This window comes from Carassius auratus, chromosome 16 (assembly GCF_003368295.1).
Source record: "Carassius auratus strain Wakin chromosome 16, ASM336829v1, whole genome shotgun sequence".
Taxonomy (NCBI): domain Eukaryota; kingdom Metazoa; phylum Chordata; class Actinopteri; order Cypriniformes; family Cyprinidae; genus Carassius; species Carassius auratus.
This window is the reverse complement of record NC_039258.1, coordinates 9,790,155-9,816,517: the sequence shown is the minus strand read 5'-3', so window position 1 is coordinate 9,816,517 and position 26,363 is coordinate 9,790,155. Positions and strand designations below refer to the sequence as shown.

At 35.0% G+C, this 26,363-nt stretch overlaps 2 protein-coding genes across 4 annotated transcripts; both read right to left on the bottom strand.

Moving 5' to 3' along the window:
- Positions 1-749: 749 nt before the first annotated feature.
- Positions 750-5,522, bottom strand: rbp5 (retinol binding protein 1a, cellular). The gene is made up of 4 exons (XM_026283927.1): positions 5,102-5,522; positions 4,125-4,309; positions 3,858-3,959; positions 750-1,393 (listed from the first exon to the last, which is right to left on the bottom strand). Exons 1-4 carry the CDS (start codon positions 5,175-5,177, stop codon positions 1,340-1,342), a joined length of 417 nt encoding a protein of 138 aa, XP_026139712.1. The 5' UTR covers positions 5,178-5,522; the 3' UTR covers positions 750-1,339.
- A 952-nt stretch (positions 5,523-6,474) lies between these two features.
- Positions 6,475-25,089, bottom strand: ptpn6 (protein tyrosine phosphatase non-receptor type 6). 3 transcript variants are annotated; one of them, XM_026283925.1, is made up of 17 exons: positions 24,910-25,089; positions 24,561-24,714; positions 24,307-24,335; positions 23,366-23,488; positions 21,034-21,228; positions 16,206-16,386; positions 14,276-14,392; positions 13,654-13,779; positions 13,174-13,270; positions 12,975-13,054; positions 12,721-12,867; positions 12,385-12,519; positions 11,735-11,889; positions 10,891-10,958; positions 8,702-8,853; positions 7,480-7,553; positions 6,475-6,903 (listed from the first exon to the last, which is right to left on the bottom strand). In XM_026283925.1, the coding sequence occupies exons 3-17, from the start codon at positions 24,312-24,314 to the stop codon at positions 6,801-6,803; spliced, it is 1,761 nt and encodes a 586-aa protein (XP_026139710.1). In that variant the 5' UTR covers positions 24,315-24,335; positions 24,561-24,714; positions 24,910-25,089; the 3' UTR covers positions 6,475-6,800. The 3 variants fall into 3 exon arrangements, with proteins under 3 accessions (XP_026139710.1, XP_026139711.1, XP_026139709.1); XM_026283926.1 differs by lacking the exon at positions 24,561-24,714; XM_026283924.1 differs by lacking the exons at positions 24,307-24,335; positions 24,561-24,714; positions 24,910-25,089 and having other exon boundaries at positions 23,366-23,514.
- Positions 25,090-26,363: the final 1,274 nt, after the last annotated feature.

Below are 26,363 nucleotides of genomic sequence, written 5' to 3'. Positions count from 1 at the left end.
ATCGCCCCTTAGAGGTAAAATGAGGGAATTGCAAAGAGGAAGGTGTTTAATTTTTTCACGGTCTTGTAGAAATGGATAAAGACTTCATATAATGACGTTTAAAAAATTATAATAATAATTTGTTAAAGTTCTGGAAAGAAGTCTTTGTGCTCACTTAGGCTGCATTTATTTGATTAAAATGGAGAATTATTATTATAATTTAAAGTAACATTTCTATTTGAACATGTTTTCAAATGTAATTTATCCCTGTGATACCAAAGCTGATTTTTCAGCAGCCCTTAATCCAGTCTTCAGTGTCACATGATTCTTGGGAAATGATTTTAATGTTGATTCGGTGCTCAAGAAACATATTACTATTAGTAGTATTAGTATCAATGTTAAAAACCATATTATTATATATTGTGAAAACCATGATTAATAGAAATTAATGAATAGAAAGATGAACAGAAAGTTTAACAAATCTAATATTATAAATATCTTTACTGTCACTTTTGATCGATTTAATGCATACAAGCTAAATAAAATTAACTTAACAAAAACTTAATGATAGATAGATAGATAGATAGATAGATAGATAGATAGATAGATAGATATAGATAGATAGATAGATAGATAGATAGATAGATAGATAGATAGATAGATAGATAGATAGATAGATAGATAGATAGATAGATAGATAGATAGATAGATAGATAGTGTAGCATCAGTATTAGTATATTATAAGAAATGCATTCATAAAAAACAGGATATTATGGTAATACAAATGTTATATTCTACAGTGGACAAATAAAACTACATGACACATTTCAGACCACATGTTTCAGATTTTTTTGACATTTTTAGTTTGTCTATTGCTATTAATCAAAATCCTATCACACAGATTAAAACAAATCCATTATTGGATGGACACTAGAAATTAAATGTAATTTAGCAATAAAGAATTCCAAGCTGTACTTGACCAGCTAAACCACTGGCTCATTTAAACCTTACTTTTGCTTACTGTAAACATATCTGCATAATACAGTATTAGGGTGCCATGAATCCATATTTTACAGTACCACTCCTGAATGTTCACAGAGGGCAACAGGGCTCTATTGTTGTGATCTCATTTGAACTTTGTGTTTTGGTTTGACTGCAGCCGTGAAGGGGAAACTGCTGTAAATGCTGATAAGAGTTTTATAGAAAGTGAACCAATTTCATCATTTGTAGTCTCCATTAAAACACTATTTGTTGTGGCTCAGAGACAAATCACTGTTGTGATATGACCTCTTTCTGAACCCTGAGCTCAACCCCCCAGCAAATGGCCCCTCTGTTTTCTCTCCCTCTCTTCTCTCCATCTTCACTCAGCCTTCTTAAAGACTTGCTTGGCAGTGACACCCTGAACCCTCATCTCCTGCAGAGAGAGAGAGAGAGAGACGTGACAGCAGAAAAAAAGGATGAAAGACTTGGTGAGAGATTCATAGTATTAGCCCAGTTGTTAAAGATTCGACCGAGTTTAATCCAAGAACTAAAGACATTCAGAGAAGGTGAATCACCACTGTGCTTCTGAATAAAGGTCGCTCCATTGAAACCATTTCTAAAATGAAACTACTCTTTCTATAAATGAAAAGAACTCAAATGAAAAGATTGTTAATGATTTTGGAAGAAGTATCTTATCCTTACAAAGCCTGAATTTAATTGATCAAAATGAAGAAACAGTACTATTGTAAAATATTATTACAATTTAAAATAAAAATATAAAATGATTTTATTTCTTTGATGGTAAATCTAAATTGTCAGTGTCATGTGATCCTTCAGAAATCACTTCTAATTATTAGCGATGTTGAAAGCCATTAATGTGTATGTGGAAACTATGATACATTTTCTCAGGACACTTTGCATAGAAAGTACTAAAGAACAGCATTTAAATGCATTTAAAATGCAAATCCTTTGCACAAATGTCTTTTAAAGTCACTTGTAAGGATGAAAAACCTCAGATACTTTGATCTTCTGAGACATTAACATTGCATTAACATTCAGACATCTGTTCCCAGATCTCACTGGGAGAAAATGTGTGAAAACAGTATGCACTGGTTCCTCCTCATCCCATTCCTTCCCCTCACCCATCCTTCCCTTCACCCAGCTCACTCAGGATGGTCAAAGCAGAATATAATGTTCTACATGAATGCAAGTGATATTTACAGCCATGTTTGGTGTCATTTGAAGTGTCTCAGTGTGTCTGGTAAGTAGACTTAAAGGTGATAACGATCCTAAGAGTTAAGAGATATTTTGCTCACTGTAGAGGATGTGCCATTTCCCAGTCTCTTTCATGCAAAATGCCTTTTGTATCAAGAGGTGATAATTCTACATGACCAATGCTAATTCCTATTGTTAGTTCCTGTCTCAATCTCGGGGGATGTTTGTCTTGGTCTGAGGTACGTAAGGAAATGTTGCAAGAGGATCAGGGCCTTCTGTAGCAAGAATGAGCCCATGGCATGAAGTGTGTCCATATTTTTCTAAAAACCAAGAATACATCTTACTCTTAAATTCATCTTTGAGAATTTGATGTCTTGTATTGATTTGATATCTTTGAATTGGCTATGTAATTGGCATAATACATATTTACCATATTTTGACTGTTAATAAATTGTTATATTTGATTCTATTCTGTTTTACTCTGTAATTATTGCCTCAAGTAGATTACGCTGTATCCTTGTTCCTGCGTCAGGTTAGTAACAGACTAAATTCAGTTGAGATGGAGAATAGGGCACACCATCGGTATCTTTAGAGATCCGGCTAACACTTGGTATTAGTTCAAGCTTACTTAGATTGTAAGGACTTTTAGGAAATTTCCGTTTAGGTCAATGATGTTATTTGACCAACCTAAACAGGGTAAGCCTAACCTCTGTGTATTGTTATATTACTCTAGCTAAGTGTAAATGGGAAACCATGGCATGGCCATACCAAAACTACTATCAGGGAAAGTAATGTTGATTGACTTATACCTAAAGTAGTGGTTGTGACTGCTGACTAAAAATAATGTTTGTGAGTGTGTACAAATCTATGGGGGCTAATTAAAATTACTTTTAGAATGAGCAAGCATAGGAGCGGTCGTCTAAAGTATTAGCCAGACTCTAATACCCAAGACTGACGAGAATGTGACAGTAAATTACGCTAAGGCCAAAGCGATATTTTTGAGCAACCTAAGCACCCGAATGAGTATAATGATAAGAATAAATGGAATAATAAAATCTCAGAATAATAATAAATAGAAATCTAAATTTTAGGTCATATTAAAATGGAGTCAGATTAGAATTAAATTTAATTTAAATAACTCTGCATGCTGAAAAGACAGAACCCGCAAGAAACCTTCAGCCAGCACCAGATACCTTCGATAAATTGAATGCATCCTCCTATCCTCTTTAAAAAAAACGAAAACAAATCTTACTTCAAACTTTTAAATGAAGTAACGTTTAACCCCAAAAGAATGTTTTTTTAAACTTAAAAAAATAATAAACTAGCCCACAAAAGGCCCATCACTCATTTAATCCCCTCCTCCTCTTCATCTCTTCTTTCACCTACTCTTTTCATTATGGTTTCTCTTTTTTCTCACACTTTTTATAACTGCTTCAGATTTGCCTTTAAATAAAAAATAGAAATAAACTGAAAATATATGCAAACATATTTATTGAAATTTAACTATAAGCAAATCCTTATTATTCGGTTATAGCTAAATCTTCACATAATTTTATCAAAACAAAAAAACTAATAAATTTACATTGTTCATAACAAACCAGTTTTATATACTCCTCCAGACACTGAATAATGTATAAATGTAAAGCTGTTTTCCCAGCCCGGGACAATCCCTGTTTCCTTACCAAATGGAGGAGGTTTCCTTCTAGCCAGTGTGTCCAGCCTCTGCCCTCTTTCTCTCCTCGCTGGACACAGACCAATTTATCACCGTCCCAGTCCACTGTGGTCTGAAACATACGGAGAACATTACCATTAGTGTCACACATACCACACTTTCCCACACTCCTTTGTCTGGCTGATGTTACCTTTAACAGGGCCCATGTGTTTCTCACAAATACATTACAAATGGGTTAACTAGGAAATATATATATATAATAATTAAAAAAAAACACCTGGCACTTTCGCCCATCGACTGGTCCCAGGTCCTCAGTGAACTCCTGTCCCAAAGTGAAGTCCATGTCAAAGTTCCTAAAGGTGGTGACGGTCTTAATCGTCATTTTGCCTGTGTTCACATCATGCTCAATATGTTTGCTGGGTTTCAGAATGCAGACCACTTTCCTTAATGCATAATTAACATCTGATGAGGAGAGAAAGATAGATTAAAAGATTAGCATACTTAATTGAAAGAAGAAGATTGTGTATTTTTTTCTTCAGTGAAACATAAGGATTTGTTCTGAAATAATAAGAATGCAATTGAATTCGATGACCTGGTCACACTCACAGTGGTAAAAGATGATTATCAGTGAAAAAACAGCATGCATTTCAGTTTATTCATTACTCAGAAGCTATTGTATGAATTCAGAAGATTTGGAAGATAATGCATTTTTATGATACTTTCCTGCTGATTTTAAGTTTGAACACTCCATAATTGCAAAGAACTTAAAAAACAAAAGAAAGTCATTCATACAAGTTTGAAACAACATCATTAGGTGAACTAACCCTTTAACACCACGCATAACATGATGAGACAAGTATTACAAGGTTATATCCGATGAATATGAATATGAATATGATACAGGGTTTAGAGACAAATTCAGACATGTCTTCACTTCCCCAGTTGTATTCTGCAGAAACTAAATTGCTGTGATCTCGTTTAGGCTTTCTCCCCCAAGGCAAGAAGATGATTGGAGTGGATTTCATTACATTAGCCCAGATTAAAAGGAGGTATGCTACATCATCCTCATGTTCAGAGATTTGAGGACAGGTGAAAGAGGTACATCAAGGTCAACACAGTCATCAAGTTACACTCAAAGTGAGTCACTGTGGTTCGTTTAGAAGAGACTCTTTATATACTACAGCAGTTGATCATAAGCTCGTAGATTGCCAAACTAAGAAAAAAAGAAAATTTATATAATATATTGTTGCTTACCCAAAGCAGCGAGATATTCTTCAAAATTTTCCTGGGAAACCATGTTGTAAATGCCAGTATAATTCGGTTTGGACATCTTCTCAGTTTGTTTTTTGTTCGACACGAATCCAACTCAACTTTGCGTGATCTGTGCACCGTGGGCTTGCTTCTCCGTCTGAAATCTGTCTGGATCTCTATCCGAGTCTCTAGGCAACACTATCGCATTGTACGCTAGTTAATTTGATTAAATTTGATGCCGTTTCCTCCTAACAGCACGCGAAGTGAAGACACCGAGCAGAATCCGTGGTCAGTGTTTCCTTGAATCTATCCCGTGATGTTGCGTTACACAGTGTTCCCAGACCTAGCTCCGGTTCATCCTTTGTAAAGAAGACCCAAAAGCGGTTGTGACTCCTCCCAAACAAATCAAAGACCGAATTCTCCCCGGTTTTGGGATTGTTTTACAGGGATTAAGGGGAGGTGCTACAGGTGGACGTGCCTCTGTGTCCAACTTTAATATAAAAAAAAACACACAAAAAGGATGAGTTTATGTGAATTTACTCCTTCATGTGAGATGCAAATTAGTCATCTTATTATGCAACTAGGCCTATGTGTCTGCAGAAAGTGTCATTTCCGTCACTTGAAATAATATAGCGTTAACTGGAATAAAATAAAAGGCAACATTTCATATTTTAACTTTTAATTCGATGCAGAGCAAAATCTAAAACTAAAACTGAAATAAAAACTAATCCAATATAGATGTGTGGGTGTGTGTATGCTGTAACAACATACGACTTGGCCTAAACTTTAAATAAAAGCTGAAGGTAAAAATAAAATCTAATTCAAATGCTAAAACTATAATTGCATCTCAGTGATAAATTATTATTATTATAGTTTTAATAATAATATTGTCATTACCTTTTATGAATCAATTATAATGTTATAGCAATGTTTATAATATTATAAGTAATATTTAGAATATTTTATTCTAAGAATAGTATTTATTATTCAAAGATTTCCTCACAGTTTGATAGAAGCTGGGTAATACTGAAAACAGGTTTTCTCAAAATCAAACCAGGCTCTGGTTTTTCTCCGACACACTTTGTTCTGTGGCTCATGTGGCACTCTGTAAAGTTCATTAATTTCTCCAAATGTTTTCCCCGCTGTGCCTCTGTGTTAAATGAGGTCAGCCCTGTACGGGGTTCACTGATCAAGGGCCACGTTTGACCCTGATGTCTACAGCTCTCTGATGTAAAGAATATGAATGAGTCAGGTCCCTCTCTCTCTCTGGCATCAGGCCAGAGTTTGTGCGTATCATCTCTGCAGGACACCAACCTTTCCATTCGGCCTCATTGTTACGATAACATCCCGGAAAATTCAACATTCTATGCAAACACTTTCATTTCTTCATTTTATTACAGCAGATAATCATAATGGCCAGGTCTTTGGGCATGACTTTTATTAAAACTGAGAACGAGTCGATGATTTATATTAATTACAACTTAGTGAATTTACTTAACAAATGTTTACTAAATATACAAAAAATATTAACTAGTAAACATGGACAAAAACACAGCAAGATCTGTTTGATAAGGTCAAATAGTTTGGCATCTCTGTAAAACCCTGGCTCAGTTCTCTTTAAAACCACTGAAAAATCATTTAAAAATTAGCTGTACAATCATGAAGCAAAATTCAATTTCATCGTCTTTCTTTTTTTCTATTTTTATCGTTTCCTGACAGATCCACTCTTTTTATCCTCCGATCGCTGCTTTTTGACATCTTTCTTTCCTTTTGCTCCTAGATTCTCATAAACGTCTTCATTTTTTCTGAAAAAAAGGAAGGAAAACAAATCAGTGTAACTGATTAGTCACTAACTTATAGCATTCATCATAACCAACCCAACTTCTAGAGAAATAAAGGAGTGGATGAGAAGCCCACTGCAATGCTTGGATTATTGCACTTGATTATGCAAAAATTGTTATGATCATACTTTTTAATAAGTTCTCATTTCATTTGCAGTCTACAACATTTTGTTTTAGTCAGCAGCTTGAGCTATTAACTGACCCAAACCACAAAACGTGAGAGAGAGGCCTGCCGAACGTTTTCCAGTAAGCCAATGATTAGTTCAACTCAGTGATTAGAGCAAGGACAATCTGAAACAATGCCAGATCTGAGATAGAATGTCCAACTCAGTCCTTCTCTTTCTCGTTCGGTTGGACATTGCACAATGGCTCTAAGGCTTCCAGAAAGCTTGTGTAAGCAGATGTCTGTGTGACTGAGAGATCTTTGAACCGCCTGTTAAACTAGTCATCAGTTCGAGGAAGATAAGGCGATGTAAGAGGAATGTTTCTGGATGGTTGTGGGAGTATTTGGGGATACACTACAAGCAGAAGTCTACTTACTTTGCAGAGGCTTTGCGACTGGCCTTCTGGTGTTTGGACTGAATTGAGAGGTTTCCATATTCAGTTTCTGTTTCCTGTAACAGAAAGTTTTAAAAAAATCAATAGCAATACTATGTACAACAGATGGGAGACACATCAGTCTTATCTTCCTTTTTTACAGTGTTGACTTTGATAAGATATTGCATGGATATACTATTGTTGAAATGTTTAGGGTCATTAAGTTTGTTTAATATTTTCAAAAGAGGTGCTTATGCTCAGCAAATGTTTGGTCAAGTTTCACCATGACCACTCCCTCTCCGTGGTCTTCAATATTAGTGATCAAATGTAACACTTATGGCAATAAGATAATATTTTGTAATGATCGTTAAATCTGACCATTTTTTTAACTGTCATCATTAAAATCTCAAGAAAATGTTCTGGGGTTTCGAATCAAAATGTGGCTTTCTGTTATGAAACGAAGGATGTTGAATTCATACATGTATACTGTAAAGGGCAACGCATTTTGGGAGACACAGCAAATGAACAGGGAAAGAAATTATATTTCAATATTTCTATGAAATATTAGATATTTGATGAAATCTTGCCAATTATTACCCCCATTATTTCACTTATCTTTTCATTACATACTGCCCCAAAAACATATTGATATGCAAATTAGATACAGTTTATAGATGCAATGTATACAAAGGGAATAACCATTTATGGCATTTTTATACACATACTGCATAAAGAATAGTGGTATATCAAATCATTGTTATATCTTTCATAACATAGTTTAGAATCATCTTTATATATAAAAAATAATAATATTATGCTATAAAAAATGTAATTACATGAAAAATACTAAATTCACAATTTTTTTTTTTTTTCCGGGTCTCAGGAGGCTAATATATTTTAAAATGTAATTTATTCCAGTGATGGCAAAGCTGAATTTTCCACAAATGTTACTCCAGTCTTCAGTGTCACATGATCCTTCAGAAATCGTTCAAATTATGCTGATTTGGTGCTCAAGACGCATTTCTTAGCAATGCTGAAATCAACTGAGCTGCTTAATATTTTTGTGGAAACTGGAATTTTTTTTTTTTTTTAATTTTTGCTAAATATCAGTATTAATTATTTTAAATGTCTTATTGACCCCAAAACAAATAGTGGCTTAATTTCCAGTAATTCCCTTTATTGCATTTCAGAAACCTTTCACCATGATCCTCAGCCATTTTCTTACCATGACAGCTCTTCGTGTGACCTTCGTCGACTCTATATACTGTAGCACAGCCAAGTAGATGAACTTGTACTGTGCTTCCGTTTGCACCATGCCAGACCGCTGTTCTCTAACCATCTGAATACACTTCTGGATGTCAATGTCACAGTCCAGACCTGACAAAGACAACATCTTTAGAATCATTTGCAAAAAAAACTGCGACCAGGTTTGATCCACCTTGAATGAAGTACCATCCTGAGGTGTTCATGTGAAATGTGGTTGCAACAACTAAGAATAAGCCTATTATAAGATTATAAGAATAACTTTATTGATTTGTGTAAAAATATCTGGACCATTTTGAAGGGAAGCATGTTAGCCAAACATATTGTAAGTTCCAGAAGCCTGAGGACATTCACAGGTTATAATGCTTTAATAAATGTGATTGCACTGCATTAACCCTAAGATGTAATAAAAATGATCAACTATAATGAGTCTCTGATGTGTGATTTTTCATGTCCTGATCTAAAATGAGTTTTGCTATAGTAATGTCATAAATTTTTCGAGATAAAGGTCAATTTTGAAACAGTAGTGACCCTTTCTAGAATGTGTTTGATCTTAAATAACATTGCAAACATCTCACTAAGAGCTGGAATTAATTAAAAGCTAGACATCACAGGATTCCAGAGGTTTAAGTAAAAACATCCTAAATACACTAATATTTCCACTAGGGGTGTAACGGTTCACTCGCATTCTCGATGCATCGATTACAAACCCTGACGATTCATCATAATTCATATGCATATTCTATATCGATTCAATGTTTTCAAAATATATACACATTAAATTACTACACTCACAATTTAATGGAGACCTTGAAGATTGTTTGTGAATCGTGCTCATAGACAGTAAAAGATCGTGCTCTCTAATCTGTCTTTCACGCGCTCCACCGTTTACCGCCCGAAACTCACAGGATTGCGCTCGCGCTCCGTTCGTCTCTGACGCAGCTGACTTGCGAACTTGTGGCCAGTAATAATAAAGTGAAACAACTTTACTTTTCTGTAGTTTTTCAATGGCTCTCTGCATCTTACCGACGGCGCTACCTGAGCAGTCGAATGCTGTATTTATTGCATGGACGGAGCCAGTGCTTTAAGTGGCCCAAAAGGGGTGCCGGTACTCTCTCTCTCTCTCTCTCTCTCTCTCTCTCTCTCTCTCTCTCTCTCTCTCTATATATATATATATATATTTTATATATATATATTTTTTTTTTGATGACTCCCCTCATCCCCTGAGGTAACAAAAACTATAATAAAGGGGTTTTATATAGAGCAGTCAATAGACGACCTTATAAAAAATAATAAATCCTTTTATTAGTTTGTGGATTTGCTTGAGCTAGAAAGAGCTACTGAGAATAAATAAAATGTGCAAAAGGATTTTGAAAAAATACCCTTAGAAAGAGCTACTGCATAACTTCATTAGCTTGCGTCTGACCTGCAGCGATATCATTCAGGTTTGGTGGGGTGTCAGCCAGCGAGTCATCTGATTCTGATCGTGATGTTTTAGTACTCAGAGTCTGAAGCCAAGAGAGCATATTAAGTGTTGTTCACTTTATTTGTCTTTTTACCGAGCCGTGTGCGCGTTTCACACACCCTCTCCGGCCACGTTGAGTTGTTTATTAGTTGTTTGACATCGTTTATTACAGTACAGAAACTATAAAGTATATTTTCTACCTTATTCTGTGCAGACAATTAAAATAATTGGTAATTAAATGTAGCCTAGTATATAAAATTTTGATTACAAATGATTGATTATTGTCCAGCAGTGTATTTGATTTCTTACATCTAATTAAATGTGATAAAAAAAAGAAGAGGATTCCTTAAAAAAAAATATATATATATATATATATATATATATAAATTGACACTTTCGTCAATTTCCCTTTCTACGTATGCTATGTCGCATCATTAAACTAGCATTTAACAATGGACAAAAGTTTTTTCAAAATCGTTCTTGAATCGAATCGAAAACCTATGAATCGTTACCAGGACAATCACTGAGGTTTTAAATACATTTTAAAAGGGCACAATGGCTAATATCTTGCTTCAGCTAGAGACTGAATCAGCTACCTTCCAGATACCAGGCTGTTGACTTTTTAAAGCTGATTTATTTTTTCATAGTAAAAGTATGATGTATGAAGTGTGATGATATAAACTCACCTTTAGCATCAATGTTATCTATAAGCATGTCGATTACCACAATGGTTCCCGTTCGCCCAATACCAGCACTGCCAAAACACATTTAGCAACATATAACTGAAGATATCCCTTCAAGCTTGCAGAGGTCATGAGACACTGAATTTCCCACAGCACAAGTTAATACTAAAGAGCAAACAAACTATTAATTTAAAGGTTTAGAGTGGGAAGTATGGGATCATGAAAAGTTCAAGCATGTATTGTGATTACGAAATGCTAAGTGGTCTGTCTATTGCCTAAACCTCCCACCCTAAATAAGACCACCACCATGTATTACATTTCAGTGTTCTCTTTGTTAATAAATGAAATACAATAACATAACATAAAAATAAAAAACATTTTATTTTTGTTTAGTTTATTTATATATACATCTGGATATTCTTGACATTAAACAAAATAAAAATGGCATATAGGGACAGTTCACCCCAAAAGTCTGTCATGAACTACTCACCCTCATGTCAATCCAAACCCATAAACCCTTTGTTCATCTTTGAAACACAAATTAAGATATTGATGAAATCTCAGGTTTCTGACCCTGCATAGACAGCAATGCAACAATCATGTTCAAGTCCCAAAATGGTACTAAGGACATTTTAGAATAGTCCATGTGTGAACCTATGTGTGAATCGGTTGCATTGCTGTCTACACAGGGTCAGAAAGCTCTCGGATGTCATTAAAAATTAACTAACCAGTTCACTACAAAAAAAAAGAAAAAAAAAAAAGGACTTTTATGGACATCTGAAACAGCATGAAATAGTATGTTTTGGAGCCCCCAAGTGGTAGATTCAGCTCTGTTGTGAGTAAGTACCTGCAGTGGACGATCGCAGGTCCAGTTGAAGACAGTTCGTGCTGTTTGATGTTGACTTGCTCCAGAAAGCTAAGCACTCCACCAGGCTCTTGTGGAACGCCATGATCCGGCCAGCTCAAATATTGGTAGTGCCAAATGGTGCGAGCTGGCTCTTTCTGAAATCAGAAAAGTAAATAAATGTTTGATTTAAGAAACATTTTACTTATATTTTTAATTAAGAAAATTCTACTGCCAGCACAATGTTCTTAGTGAAAAGATGTCATTAAAATTAACTGTTTTTTGTTTTGTTTTGTTTTTTTATGTTCATGGAAAAACTAAAAAAAAAATGCAATTTGAAAAATGCATAATGTCCAAAAATGTTTTAGTATTTTAAGGCACACAATCTTAATTCTAATTTATTTATTTATTTATTTATTGTTCTAAAAATTTTCAAAATCCTAACATTTCAGTAAAATTGGAACCATAATGAAACTGTGTTTGTTAATAACAGAAAAGCCACATTCAAAGACAAAATATTGTGTTCTCATGATACTGTTTTATAAAGTGCATTGAAAGAGAATGAGATACAGGGACAGAATCTGGGCCACAGGTGCTGTATGCATAAACGTGCCGTGTGCTAGTGTGAATGTTTGCACAAAGGAATTTCTTACCCGGTGTGGAGCTGTGAGCTCCATCACTCTGACCTTGTAATCAGCAGCATCCTTCTCAGACAGTAACGTCACCACATATCTGCCTACTTCCTTTGAATCTCCTTCAGTAGCAGGCCAGTATGGCACACACTTATTCTGCAGAGGGCACATGTAACAAGAATAGGAACTGAATATTTTTAGACCTTAAAATGTTACATTTGCAGTCGAGACAAGTTTTTGACTGCAAGGCTTTAATAGAAAGCACATTTAATAATAATAAAAAATAATAACACTAGATTTAAAAAAACTAAAAAACAGAATGAATTATAAATTGGAAGAATGTTACCAATTACTAACCCGTCCTTTCTCAACCTCCCTTGTTGTCATGACAATTACTCGTGACTTTTCTTGCCATACCATTTGCCAGAAATCGTTTACAGTTGTTGCGAGGCAGCCTTGACAAGCAATGTAAACTTTCTGGTAATTAATATCCATTAATTTATTCTGTGAACACAGACATATAGAAAGAGAGAGGAGGAGAGAAAAGAGATGATTTAACGAAAGAAATTGAGATATTTATGATTATGTTGTGATTTATGTCGTGCACGTACTACAACGTAGTTGGCATTGATGTAATCAGAGCCGACAACATTGGGATCTGCGTTTTCCAGGATAACCCTAGTATCATCAACTGAAAAGAGAAGACATTTGAATTTTTATCAGAATGTATGCAACGTATCACTATTCGACCTATTTCATTTATATATATTTTCAAAGAAATACTGTATTGTGGCCAGATTCATTTCTCACAGGGAAGGATGTTCTTGTATCTGTTTTTGCTTTTGTTTTCTGGTCTCATTCCTTCATCTCTGCTCTTCGTTACCTTAGTTTCCAACTTCTGCAGCGCCTGCATGCCGAAAAACAGATTTATAGATCAGAAATAGCACAGACAGTAAGAGAAATTAAGATAGAGAGTACACGTGACCACATCCTGCTTGTTGAGAGTAGCTCTGAACGACCGTTTGGCTCCTGTGGTCTAACCTTACTACGACCAGAGAGCCTTGTATGAACACACCAATTTTAGCAACAGTTGAGTAAATCCTTTTTACCAACCTGTACCAAGTGTAATAAGTACAAAAAATGGCTGTAAAAAGGCATGAATTGTCAAAAAAGCGATTTTCAAAATAAATCCCACAATGGGTTAATAAAATGTAGCCGTGCTTCTAACGGATGAAGAACTTGTGATTCATCTACTGCAGGTGGCGAATAACCTTTAAACATGCTACTCACATCAAACTCTTCCCAGAAGCCAGCTTTAATCTTTTTATTGGCCCCGTCCATGTTGCCTGAGGTCTGGTCGAGCTGCTGTACTCTGCTCTCAATATCAGCCGCGTTCAACCTCGTGGAGTAATAAGGCTGAGGAAAGGGTAGAGACCAAAACAAATTAAAACAGGGAGAAGAGCAAGACATCAACATAAACAAACCTAAAAATGTGTAGGTGACCGACAACACAAAGGAGGAATGAAACAGACAGAAAAGGGCGAAGATTAATCACAACTTTAAAGGTGCTTCCCACAGTTTTTTAAGATGGGCCATTTTGTCACACTAAGTAAAAATTTCACAAATATTTTCCATCCGAAATCTCTTTATCTCAGCAGAACAGATGCTCTTAAGTCAAAGCCAACATTTAGCCACTATAAAAGTAATAGCAATAGTTTTCTTACAACATTTTAGCTCAATATCTCAAAATGTGTAAGCTAATGTGACCAAACCTAACAGTCAGTTTCCAGATTGCTAATACCAGAAGCGGATTTGCTGCTAGTGCTTAGTGCACATCTTGCTTGACATTTAAGACGTTTATGTTGGTATGGAAAAAAAATAAAATAAACTTCTGATTACAAATCTTCTTTACCTGTTTGAGGTAAACCATTGTCCCTGACAATTCCTCAATACCACTGCGTTTGAAATGCTCCAAAAGGTCTGCCAAAGAGTCAAAAACCTCTTTACCACCTACTGTGTAACGGTCATTCTGAAAATAAAGAGGCGTGAGAAATGAAAAGTTAATCAGTCAGTTGGATTCATACACAACGGTAGCATGGGGTTCTCACTGGCACCTTAACTGGATGCCAAAATGGACCAACAAATAATACTATATTATTAAAGACTGTGTGAGAAAGCATATTATGCTTTTTGTTTTACTTATAAATTACTAATAAAAAATTACTGCATTTACTTTCAATCAACAGGCCAAGGTTTTTTAATTGGATATATCTCAAGTAAGTTCCTCTTAAGTACGCACAAGCCTTGTTCGCCACATTAACTCCAGCTGTGCAGAAAATGTTGAAAATCCTTTTTATGAATAAGTTTGCTTGAACATTTGCTTATGCTATGCTTATCAAAACTGAATACATAAATGGATATGCAGATTTTACTTTAATAGTACTACCTGTGAGAATGCGCATTAAACTTTAAATAACATCACCAAAATGGCAGCATAAAAGCTTTCTGTGTCTTTAAAACAGAAACACAGAAGCTGTCCACTGGTGAAAGCTTTCATTTTCTTAGATAAAATAGGGTTAACAGGCTGTTAAGTTTTAGAACTTAACTGGTTCTCTGAGCTGATTAGGACCGTCCTCACAGAACACAGTTTGTTGTGTTAATTTGCTCAGAGGGGAACAGCGCAACGACAGTGTTTTGTGCACTTTGAACCTCACTAAAGCACATACACAGACGCACCAGTGGAATAAATAAACAATTGACAGGCAGTGCACTGACCTGATTTCCCCTGGTCATAATTATCTACCATTCATCTGAACAGCTCAACAGTAGTGCTTATTTAGAGCCCTGAGCGGAGCATGTCCACCCCCGCTGCCGTTTGCACACACATTGACTCAAAGTCCAGTGCCGTTTTTCAGGTAAGAACAAGTGTGAGAATCAGTGTCATACTGTGTGTACCGTATGTATTTAAATGCTTTACTCTGCATGTCTTTAAGTATGTCAAACTGTGTGAATGTGTACAAATGTCATACATGTGTATGTATGTCAGACTGCAAATATATTTCCATAAGCAAGTTATTTTAAAACTTAAATGTTGTTATTTGCTAAATGTATAAAAACATTCAAAGCACGATACTTCTGTCATAATTTAATCACCCTCAAGTCTTGAACACAAAAAGATTGCGGGTAACCAAACAGTTGTTGATTGGCATTGACTACCACATTATGGACTTATTAGTTGGCAACATTCTTTAAAATATCCTATTTTGTAAAAAATCCATAAAGGTTTGGAATAACTCATAATGACAGAATTTACATTTTCGCGTGAACTGTCCATTTAAATACTGTGTCACTGATCAAGTTGCTCAGATCTAAGCAAAAGTAACAACTATGTAGGATTCACTGCAATATTTTAGCATTTTAATGAGCAATTTATGATATCTATTATGTAAATATACAAAATCAGCAATGAATCCTACATATTTTGTGATGTATTTTGAATTGATAAGGGACAGCACACAAAAAATGTTTTTAAAAGCTAAAAATAAAAAAGTACCTGAGCTATTTATAACAAATTAGCCATTTATGTTGCTATTAGTGTGTAATCAAGTATTGCTCATCTTCGGTTGCATATCCGTTTAATGCATTTACACAGATTATAAGGATTTTTGCTGATTTTGTCCAAAACATTACTTGAAGGGAAGTGTAACTAAATACTGGACTTGAAACAAGCTTATGAGGTAGAATACTCTATGTTCGCACTCAATCCAGATACTTGCTATTAAACTGAAAGCAAACCATTGACCTTGTTTGACTCACTCATGAGCACATGCACAAGCACTTACATTGCACATGATCTTGATATGGGAGACCCTCCTACCAGAACTGGTCATATCATCGGTCAGCACAGACAGAACAAAGTCTCCTGGTTTGGAGAGCGACTCCCTCACCAGGAACGTCCCGGGCTCATTTCGCTCTCTGAGCAGCTTCTCAGCGTTTGGACCCGATAAGTGGCCATGGTACCACCTGGGGATACAAAAACAAAGGGGGAAAAAGTCATAAAGAAGTTCATACAGGCACTAGGTATTACTGTAGATGTTCTCACAATAGAAACTTTTCAAAATTAAAATAGTTGAGTTGTTTGTAAATTTGTAATTCCTGCATACTGAAAATAAATTGACATCTCTGACGCAAACAAACCCGTCAAGGTATTTAGAGGGTGACGGTGCCTAAAAATAACAAAACAAAAGCCAAATGCAGCTGCACCACAAACCACTACAGCCATGAACACAAAAACAAGAGGCTGAACATTCATGTCATATTTATACTTCCAGTGTGCATATATTTATTAACGATGCATTTCTGGATCGTGGTGCATAGAATGCAGGTCCTCATGGTCTTGTGTACTAAAATGTGAGTTAACAATTGGGCTCAGTTCTCAATTTCTACATCTTAGCTTCCTGTACTGCGGTCGGAAAATTTTCTGATGACTAGATTTCTTGACTCGAGACTTTGGTGTATTTTTAGCTTGTCCTTCCTTCTCTCTTCTCTTGAGAAAAAAAAAATAAAAAGGCTTGCTTAATCGCCCCTATGGGGGTTCTTCCATGATTGCTCTTTGACAATTATAACCGGTGACATATGATTTAGCTGCTTTCGAACAATAATACAATTGTTAAAAATATAAATGAATAATTGAGTAGTTTATTGTTGTAAACATTTATGTTAACAAATACAACTTTACTTATAATTAAAGAAATTGCTATAATGTCAATGTCAGTTATTTTTATAGCACTATTAAACACAACCAAAGTGTTCTGCAAAAACCAGACTTGAGGGTAACTTAATGATGACAGAAGTATCGTGCTTTGAATGTTTTTATACATTTAGCTGATAACAACATTTACGTTTTAAAATAACTTGCTTATGGAAATATATTTGCAGTCTGACATATATACTCGTATGACATTTGTACACATTCACACTGTTTGACATATTTATTCTTACACATAAACAAGTTTGACAACTTAAAAAAAAAGCGAGCAAGTCATTGTCTGAGGGCATTTATTATAGTGAAATTTATATTTTTAGTTGACTAAATCTTGTTAATGTGATTCTTAAGTTCTCTGACTTCTCTAAACATATCTAAATGACCGAAGGTTAAGCATATGTGACTGGCGCATGTTTCAGCTGGACAACTTTCGTATGATTAAGACACCATGTCATGCAATCAGACGTCTTTGTGTTTCTAACCATAAGAAACATTATCAGTGCATCTTAATCGTTTTAGGCCTCCCTAAAGGGATCTAGATCTTTGCTCTTTTATGTTTTCCGTTTTAGATTGGACTTGTGATCAAAGTTACAGGTTCTGCCATTAAACATGTAATATCAAATGCATACACATTACACTATCTGTCAATGCATTGTCATTTCACTATCATAACTTGTATGCTAGACCTAAGAACATCATTTTCTTTCAAACACAGACATTATTGTGTGTAAAATGACATCAACATCCTTTCTTATTAATATTTATATAAGAGACACTCATCCTAACTAAAAAACTGTGCTGTTATATATACCTACAGTACAGATTCCTCTTCTCATTTCCTCAGTGAATATTTAAGTTGCCTTAAGTGTAAGCATTTACTGAAAGTCAGAGTTGTTTTGAACCCCAGTGACTTTTACAGTGAAGGCAAAACATTTCTGAAAACAGAGATTTGGACTGATGTTGTTGAATAGTGAAATTATGAGGTTTTTTCGGGGGGAAATGTAACGTTCTCATTTAATATCTCTAATTTCTAGAACACGAAAAAACACGAAAAAAGGATGTTCTACAAAGTTTTATGGTGTTAAAATCATGAGAGGAAACATTTTTCATGCAGCTGGTAACACATTAACATAGCTACACTATAACACTTTTAATGGGACACAAAGTGTCACACTGAGTTTAGCCATGACCTCAGTTTGAATACATTACGTTTTCTGTCCGTTAAACCATACCCATCAAACAGCTCATCATGAGCATGACCAAAAAAAGAGAAAGAGTTCTACAGAAAGGTGGGGGACAGAGAGCTAAGAGAGACATGGGTGAGATGAAGGAAGGCCTGAATGGGTCTGGTCACTGTTTGCAAATGTGTCAAAACTAAAGTTTCCAACCGCAGTTGAGAAGAGGAAGTCAGACACATGGCAGAGGGAGGGGTGGAGTGTGTGTGCAATTCAAGGTGCATCGAAATTAAATAAAGTGCTTCAAGAAAAATCAGTGACCAAGATGGGGAAGAATTGGGATCCAAAAGGCCACACTGAAATCTGGGATTTCAAATCTTAACTAAACCTGAAAATAAACAGGAAACACACCAGCATTTTGGCATAAAATTAATAAAAAGTTTTCAGGAATTTGCACCATTTCTAAGTCACTATTCAAATTTGAAAATTTGTGACATTAATCTTGTGATCTCCTGTGCACAGAGGGTCAGATGCTTTTGCTTCTATTGACCATTGTGGACATGGCCATCAGGCTTACACAAATTTGTGGAGCTCAGACAGCTTTTGTAATTACATGAAAAAATTCAACATAGGCATTATTTCTAGCAGTTTCGGATGTTTGCACTTTATAATTATGCACTTTATATAATTATTATGAATTATAATGAATAAAAATTCACTTTAACTCACAGTGCATTATTCGTTAGATTAATAATCATTAGTTTAATCAGTTTTTAGACTGTTTTAATTTTAGTGAGTTGTCTTTCTTTGTAGCATTACATAAATAGCTAACTACATAATAACACAACTACAAAAATAAATCTGAAATATATCACACCAATATGTGTAAGTTTTTACACATTCGCACCATAGAGACATTGTGTGCAGACAAAGAAGGGAAACTGACAGACGTGAAAAAAACAACCTAATATTAAGTCTGCAATATCTGTGCGTAACATGCATTTTCAGTGCTTATTATTACAGCCAGCATTAATTCTCCTACACGCAAGTATGGTTAACTGATGCAACGAGTATCTTGCTTTAGTCATGTTGAAAAGCTTGTGATTAGCAATGCTGATCCAGGATGTGTGTCTGTGATCAATATAAACAGGGGAAATTAATACAGTATATTGTGTAAGAGTTCTCCAATTGTCTGGTCAAATGCAAATTGCATGCAGAATCTGATGCAGATTGATTTGAGTGCCAGCTAATGTGCATTTGGCAAAGAGAACATTTATACTTGCTGATCGCATTAACATGTCTCTTTAAAATGAATCTGTTTGCCGTTTGGTGAATTTACTCTTAATTTGATAAGGTTAACTTTAGTGGTGGAAGGAATTTAGTTTCTTGGTTTCTGACGTAATTGAAACTAGAATATGGAAGAATTCCAATGTGTGATAAAATGGCTGATCTAACAATAGCTTTTATCACATCAGTGCACCAACAGAAGGGACAGAAAGTCCTCTTAGGTGACATTTTGTTTTACAGGGGCAGTAAATATAATTAACAACCTTTTCTATCAGTTGGCCATTAACCTTTTGGCATAGTGACCAGTGTTGGGAAAGCTAACTGAAATACTAATGTTATACTATTTTATCCATGTTTTTATTTACAAGCTAACACAAAGTTGCTAACTAGGTTGAAATTCAATGTAGTTAACTTGTTTTTTGTATGCACTATGAGCTATTATTATACTAGCCACACCAGCTATAGCAAAAACTAATTAAAGTACATTGAAGCCCTGTAATTAACTACTTTTTGTTAACTTGTACTACAGAGTAGCATTTATCTTCCAGAAAAACAAGAAGCTCAGTTAGCATAACCGTATTTTGAACAGATAAATTAAAAAAAAAAAATACCATAACTACAACACTTCCAAACACTCTCCAAAAGGGCAAAGCAGCGAAACTTCCTTTACCGCTCGCAAACAACATTACATATTACATAGAATAAATGTAAATTCCTAGCCCTTTGAAGCAAATTACTTTCCATGTCCAGAAAACTGTAGCCTTGTTTACTACTGGATCCATTACAGCAGCAGTCTAAATACACATTTGGAAACAGGATTTTCCAATTACTATTTAAAAAGCGCTGTGCTTATCTGCATTAAGTTTAAAATCAAACAATGAAGTAGCATAATACTAGACCTGGAAATGCCACATTATGATTTTGACCTTTTCACTTTTTTTTTTTTTACTAAACACTTCCAGCTGTTATGAATAAAATAACAACCTAACTTTAGAAAAAAACCGAAACAGCCCGACTGCAGCCAGAATGAATGGTGTTACATGTATGAATACAATCAATATCAGAATGCAATATAAACAAGCATGAATATAATGTGGATCTATGTATCTGTGTTTGCGGGGCCTCATTAATTGGTATATGGTGTTGCAAAAGCAAACAGACTAGGAATGGAATAGTTCCATACACAAACTATGCAAACATCATAATCAGAATATATGACATGTTTTAGAAAGCGGATATTACTTTGCATAGACAAGGTTAGTAAATACAGATTGGTATTTGGTAATAATGTCATGGAAACCTTTGAAATTGGGTATAAAAGAGTCTCGGAAACAATTTAGATCAAACCAAAGTCATATCAAAACTGCTTAGCTATTTCGTTCAGTTAATTTTGTAAATACAACCTAGCATCTTCAGGATGAAGGGTCTAATATGATGGCTTACCTCTCAGTGGTGGGATCAGAACAGTTTAAAGGGTATCTGAGCTCAATAATGGTCCCATCTTTATCCTGTAGGGTTCCATGATCTCCGGTGTAGTATTCCACCAACTCGGCCAACGTGGCAAACTTCTCCCCGCCGTACAGGTCATAATAATCACCCGTGTTCTGAATCCTTATGTGTGTGACTAGCTCTCCCACTCTGAGAGAGAGAGCAAAAGAAGGAAAGTGGACTGGTAATGCATCAGGCTTAGAAAAAAATTATTATTTATATTTGTGACCCTGGACCACAAAACCAGTCTTAAGTGTCAGTTTTCCTAAATTGAGTTTATACATACATATGAAAGCTGAAATAAATATGCTTTCCATTGATGTATGGTTTATTAGGATCTGACAACATTTGGCCGAGATACAACTATTTGAATATCTGGAATCTGAGGGTGCAAAAAAATCAAAATACTGAGAAAATCGCATTTGAAGTTAGCTTCCATATTACTTATCAAAAATTTAGTTTTGATATTTACAGTAGGAAATTAAAAAAATATCTTCATGGAGCATGAAGTCTTTACTTAATATCGGAAAATTGATCATTTTTACCCATACTATGTTTTTTTTTTTTCTGGCTAATGCTAAAAATATACCCCAGCGAATTAAGTTTGGTTTTGTGGGCCAGGGTCACATTTATTGATAGAACATGGAATTTCAAAATAAATAATCTAGGTCATAAACTGGTTTAAACCGGACATAATGTCACAGGAAATGGAGTAATAGTAACTTCAAAAAGTGTGTAGAAACTTTACATGAGCAATTACTTAACCTGAAATATTTTTCCACAAAGGATGGCAGTAATATTTTCCATCATAGATACTGGTTAACCATATTCATTGTGTTTTCTCAGGCTAGCAGGTTTGTCCTCCTGAATTTGAATAAATCGTTACCTTTTTTGAAAATAGCTGTGTTTATGTATGCCAGCAAACTAGCTTTGGTTATGTTATTTGGAACCAGACTAAAAAACATATCAGATATGTGGCACGCGAAAGACACATTATACTAAGATATACATGGAGGATCAGTTCACTTCCTCTCTCCCTACACTTTTGCCACTTTTATAATATTCCAATTAATTAAAGCCTTCAAAGCTTGTAAATAAAATAAAATAAATGATAATAAAAAAAATGACAAATGGAATGATTTTACACTAAATTAGAATGTTAGTAACAGTTGATTTCAATTATTAATGTTGTGATTTACCCCTAAATAAAGGTTTACTTAGCTACAAATGTGGTTTATTGAAGATAGTGACATAAAACCATGCAACCACAATTGATTTGCAAATACCAAAACTGATCAAGTATAAGTAGTTTGTAGGCTACATGCAGAAAATATATCATTGTTATAGTTATAAACTGCAATTCAGTAAAATGGGCAGAATCATACGGCATTACATGCGCCAATTTTGAGGCACTGATCTTTGCCCTTCAAAAAATGAACTGACATTACACTGGCATTTAGTCACATCAACTAGTTGCGTGACAACATCCAAGTCACACATTGCATACACTCATACAATCATTGTATTAATGTTTTCTATTATTAAGTGGACACTTCTTATATTACAAAGATTAGAGAGAAATAAACACATTGTAGGTTTGAAAGTCTATATGTTTATGTAAAAAGCAAATTAGGTTTTATAGTCCATGGAATTACTACAAACGCATATAGATAAATGGATGAATTACTGACAGTTGCATGGCAGATAATGAGTAAAAGAAAAATTAAATAAAAATAAATAAATAAATAAATAAATCTTTTGCAAGAAAACATGTCCATTAATAATTTTAAAGGTCAGAAAACCATGACCCACACAATGCCTCTGAAAAGAACGAGACAAAAAGTGCTGCATATTCTATAAAATACAGAACCAAATTATCACCACATATAAGGAAATGTTTATTCCCACATTTTGCGCAATGTCTGTCTAATAAAAAGAAACTGCTTGCCATCTATTCCAAAGTGGTAATAATAAAACAAGTAATAATTGGTTTGAATGGAAGTATATAAATTTTTCTTAACAAGCTTGCATTTCTTTACAATTAAACACGGTCTGACAAATTAGAGTAAGAGAAACATAAGCTTAAACCAATCAAACACGGAAATCTTCAGTAAATATATATATTTTTTTTTTTTTTCGTTTTTAGTCAAAACAGAAAGGCTTCTTTTACTAAAGCAGAAAGTAACAGAAAGCTGTGAAGGCTATCTATCCCCCAATCTGACCTTATCCTCTGAACCAAATTTTCTCTAAATTACATAAAAAGTGGCTAAAACCAAAAGTGCTGTACCTAACGGACAAGGAGAAATCGCCCACATTCTTCTTGCTGGGTCGAGCCAGGAAGCTGCCATGGACACCTCGTGTCTTCAAAACGGACTCTGCGTCTATTCCAGACAGATCTCTGTGGAACCACCTGTTCAACATGTAAATGAGCATATGTTAGAGTCAGACACACTAGAGATGATAATGTTATATTTTACATGATTGACTTGACATGAATGGCATACCATTATGTACGTGAAAGACTTAACTGCACGCAAGACAAATATTTCACAAAAAGAAGTTTAGTAGGTTTTAAATGATAAAAAAAAACAATACATTGTTCAAAAATATTTGGACATTTTTCGGCAGTGTAGTGCAATATAAGTGTAAAATATGCATAGTTGATGAGCTAAATTACACCTGAGGTTAGAACACCTGTCTGAACTCGAGAGTAACATTGTTGATTGAAAATGTAATTATATAATGCAACCTTATGGTACTTCATAGGTACACACACACAAACATATATGAGTACTTAGAGTATTTGGACACTTTTAGAATTGTGCGAATATAATGTAATAATAGCGATGTTATGTAATATATGTATATATGTATAATTACATACATACAAACATACATACACACACACACACACACACACACATATATATATATACATTCGTATGGTGAAGCACATGCAACAAGAAGCACACTCTACCAAGGCCTACCAAACCACCAAGTGCATTTGCAGAAATGCGCATAAACGTGCAGCTAGACATGCATCAACATATAAATACACCTTGCACATTGCAGTTATGTACAAAAAAAAACATGTCTTTTTACAAACACCTTGCAAGAGTCACAGATAAGAGTCTGTGGTGCAAAACGCAAGAGTAGCAAAACTGAAAAGGGGAAGATGAGGACTGGACAAGATTGGAACAAGAGTGCATAATGTCTGTCTCAACTTACCGAACCATCTTCCTTTTTCAAATGTTCCTCTTCCAGTCATTAGGAAAAATAATTGAATGCAGATTAGTATTGAATTAGATATGATACAGGCATACATAATAATCCAAAGCACTAAAGTATAGACTTCTTCTCTTCTTGTCATTTGTCATTACTCATCCTTTACTATTCCATTTGCTTCCCTCTTTCTATAAGCAGTGCAATGATGTCCCTTTACACAACCAACCACAACCATTATTTGTCTAGCGGCTTCATACCTGCCCTCTTTGCTTCTCCTCGCTCTCGAAATGTAAACAGTTTTAGGTGCTTTGAAGAGCAGGTTGTCCTGACAGTGTATATAAGCCTGTCATATGTCCCTCCCTCTCTCACTCTCTCATGCACTGTTACCAACTCCTTCCTTCCTTTTTGTGGCTTTTTCATAAAACAGTGAAAGCAAACAAGAGAGGTAGAGAAAGATACAGAGATGTCGGATTAATTTCTGTTCTTTTTGTCAAATATGAATTATCAGAAAAACATCAAGCTCACCATTTGAAACTACAAGAGTCCAATTGAGGAACTACATGTAGTGCAAAACAACGACAATGAATGCAAATGACCTTCTCTTACCGCTTCTTCTCTCCAATGGCTTTCTGAATTGATTTAATCTTTCGTTTGCTACCTGACTTTCTTCTTTTATGCCTTTTTCCTTGCAGATTGATTTTACAGGCCGGGTGTCATCGAGGCTGACAGTTGAAGTCCATTTGTTTAGTTGTACTTTGCACTTCCTTGTTTCCAGACCTTCCCCTCACACACACACACACACACAGAAATAAACACATGAGGAAGCAAAGCAACCTGACATACAAACCCGATTCCAAAAAAGTTGGGACACTATAAATTGTGAATAAAAACAGAATGCAATGATGTGGAAGTTTCAAATTTCAACATTTTATTCAGAATACAACATAGATGACATATCAAATGTTTAAACTGAGAAAATGTATCATTTTAAGGGGAAAATAAGTTGATTTTAAATTTCATGGCATTAACACATCTTAAAAAAGTTGGGACAAGGCCATGTTTACCAATGTGAAGCATTCCCTCTTTTTATAATAGTCTGCAAACGTCTGGGGACTGAGGAGACTAACTGTCTTAGGTCTTCTTTGTTGCATCTTCCTCTTTATAATGCGCCAAATGTTTTCTATGGGTGAAAGATCTGGACTGCAGGCCGGCCATTTCAGTACCTGGATCCTTCTTCTACGCAGCCATGATGTTGTAATTGATGCAGTATGTGGTCTGGCATTGTCATTTTGGAAAATGCAAGGTCTTCCTTGATGGGAGCATATGTTGTTCTAGAACTTGGATATACCTTTCAGCATTGATGATGATGCCTTTCCAGATGTGTAAGCTGCCCATGCCACACACACTCATGCAACCAGAGATTTGATTTTTTGGATGATATTATGCACGGTAGATAATGATATCTTCAAACTCTTTGCAATTTTTTTCTGAGAAACTCCTTTCTGATATTGCTCCACTATTTTTCGCTGCAGCATTGGAGGAATTGGTGATCCTCTGCCCATCTTGACTTCTGAGACACACTGCCACTCTGAGAGGCTCATTTAATACCCAATCATGTTGCCAATTGACCTAATATGTTGCAAATTGGTCCTCCAGCTATTTTCCTTATATGTGTATTTAACTTTTCTGGCTACCTGTCCCAACTTTTTTGGAATGTGTAGCTCTCATGAAATCCAAAATGAGCCAATATTTTGGCATGACGTTTCAAAATGTCTCACTTTTTTGATATGTATATTCTATTGTGAATAAAAAAGTTTATGAGATTTGTAAATTATTCAGTTCCTTTTTACTCACAATTTGTACAGTGTCCCAACTTTTTTGGAATCAGGTTTGTATGTTTTGTGTTGTTCATTGCATAATTTACATTATTAAACTCAGAGGATAAAAGAGACAAAACATAAAAAATTGTGTAGACAGAGACACGTAGAAGAATAACTAATGCACCACAATGCCAGCCCAGCACTGTATTAAAAAAAAATAAATGGTTTTAGTACTAGAGT

Bases quoted from the DNA above. Each gene is read 5' to 3' on its own strand.
- ptpn6 (XM_026283924.1), bottom strand. From the start codon at position 23,511: ATGCTCATTTACATGTTGAACAGGTGGTTCCACAGAGATCTGTCTGGA. The intron at 12,868-12,974 runs GTACGTGCACGA...CTGTGTTCACAG, and splicing joins TCAATGCCAACTACGTTGTA to AATAAATTAATGGATATTAA. The intron at 10,959-11,734 runs GTACTTACTCAC...GTGTTTTGGCAG, and splicing joins CCTGCGATCGTCCACTGCAG to TGCTGGTATTGGGCGAACGG.
- rbp5 (XM_026283927.1), bottom strand. From the start codon at position 5,177: ATGTCCAAACCGAATTATACTGGCATTTACAACATGGTTTCCCAGGAA. The intron at 3,960-4,124 runs GTGTTTTTTTTT...CGTATGTTTCAG, and splicing joins TCGATGGGCGAAAGTGCCAG to ACCACAGTGGACTGGGACGG. The intron at 1,394-3,857 runs GTAAGGAAACAG...CTCTCTCTGCAG, and splicing joins AAGGAAACCTCCTCCATTTG to GAGATGAGGGTTCAGGGTGT.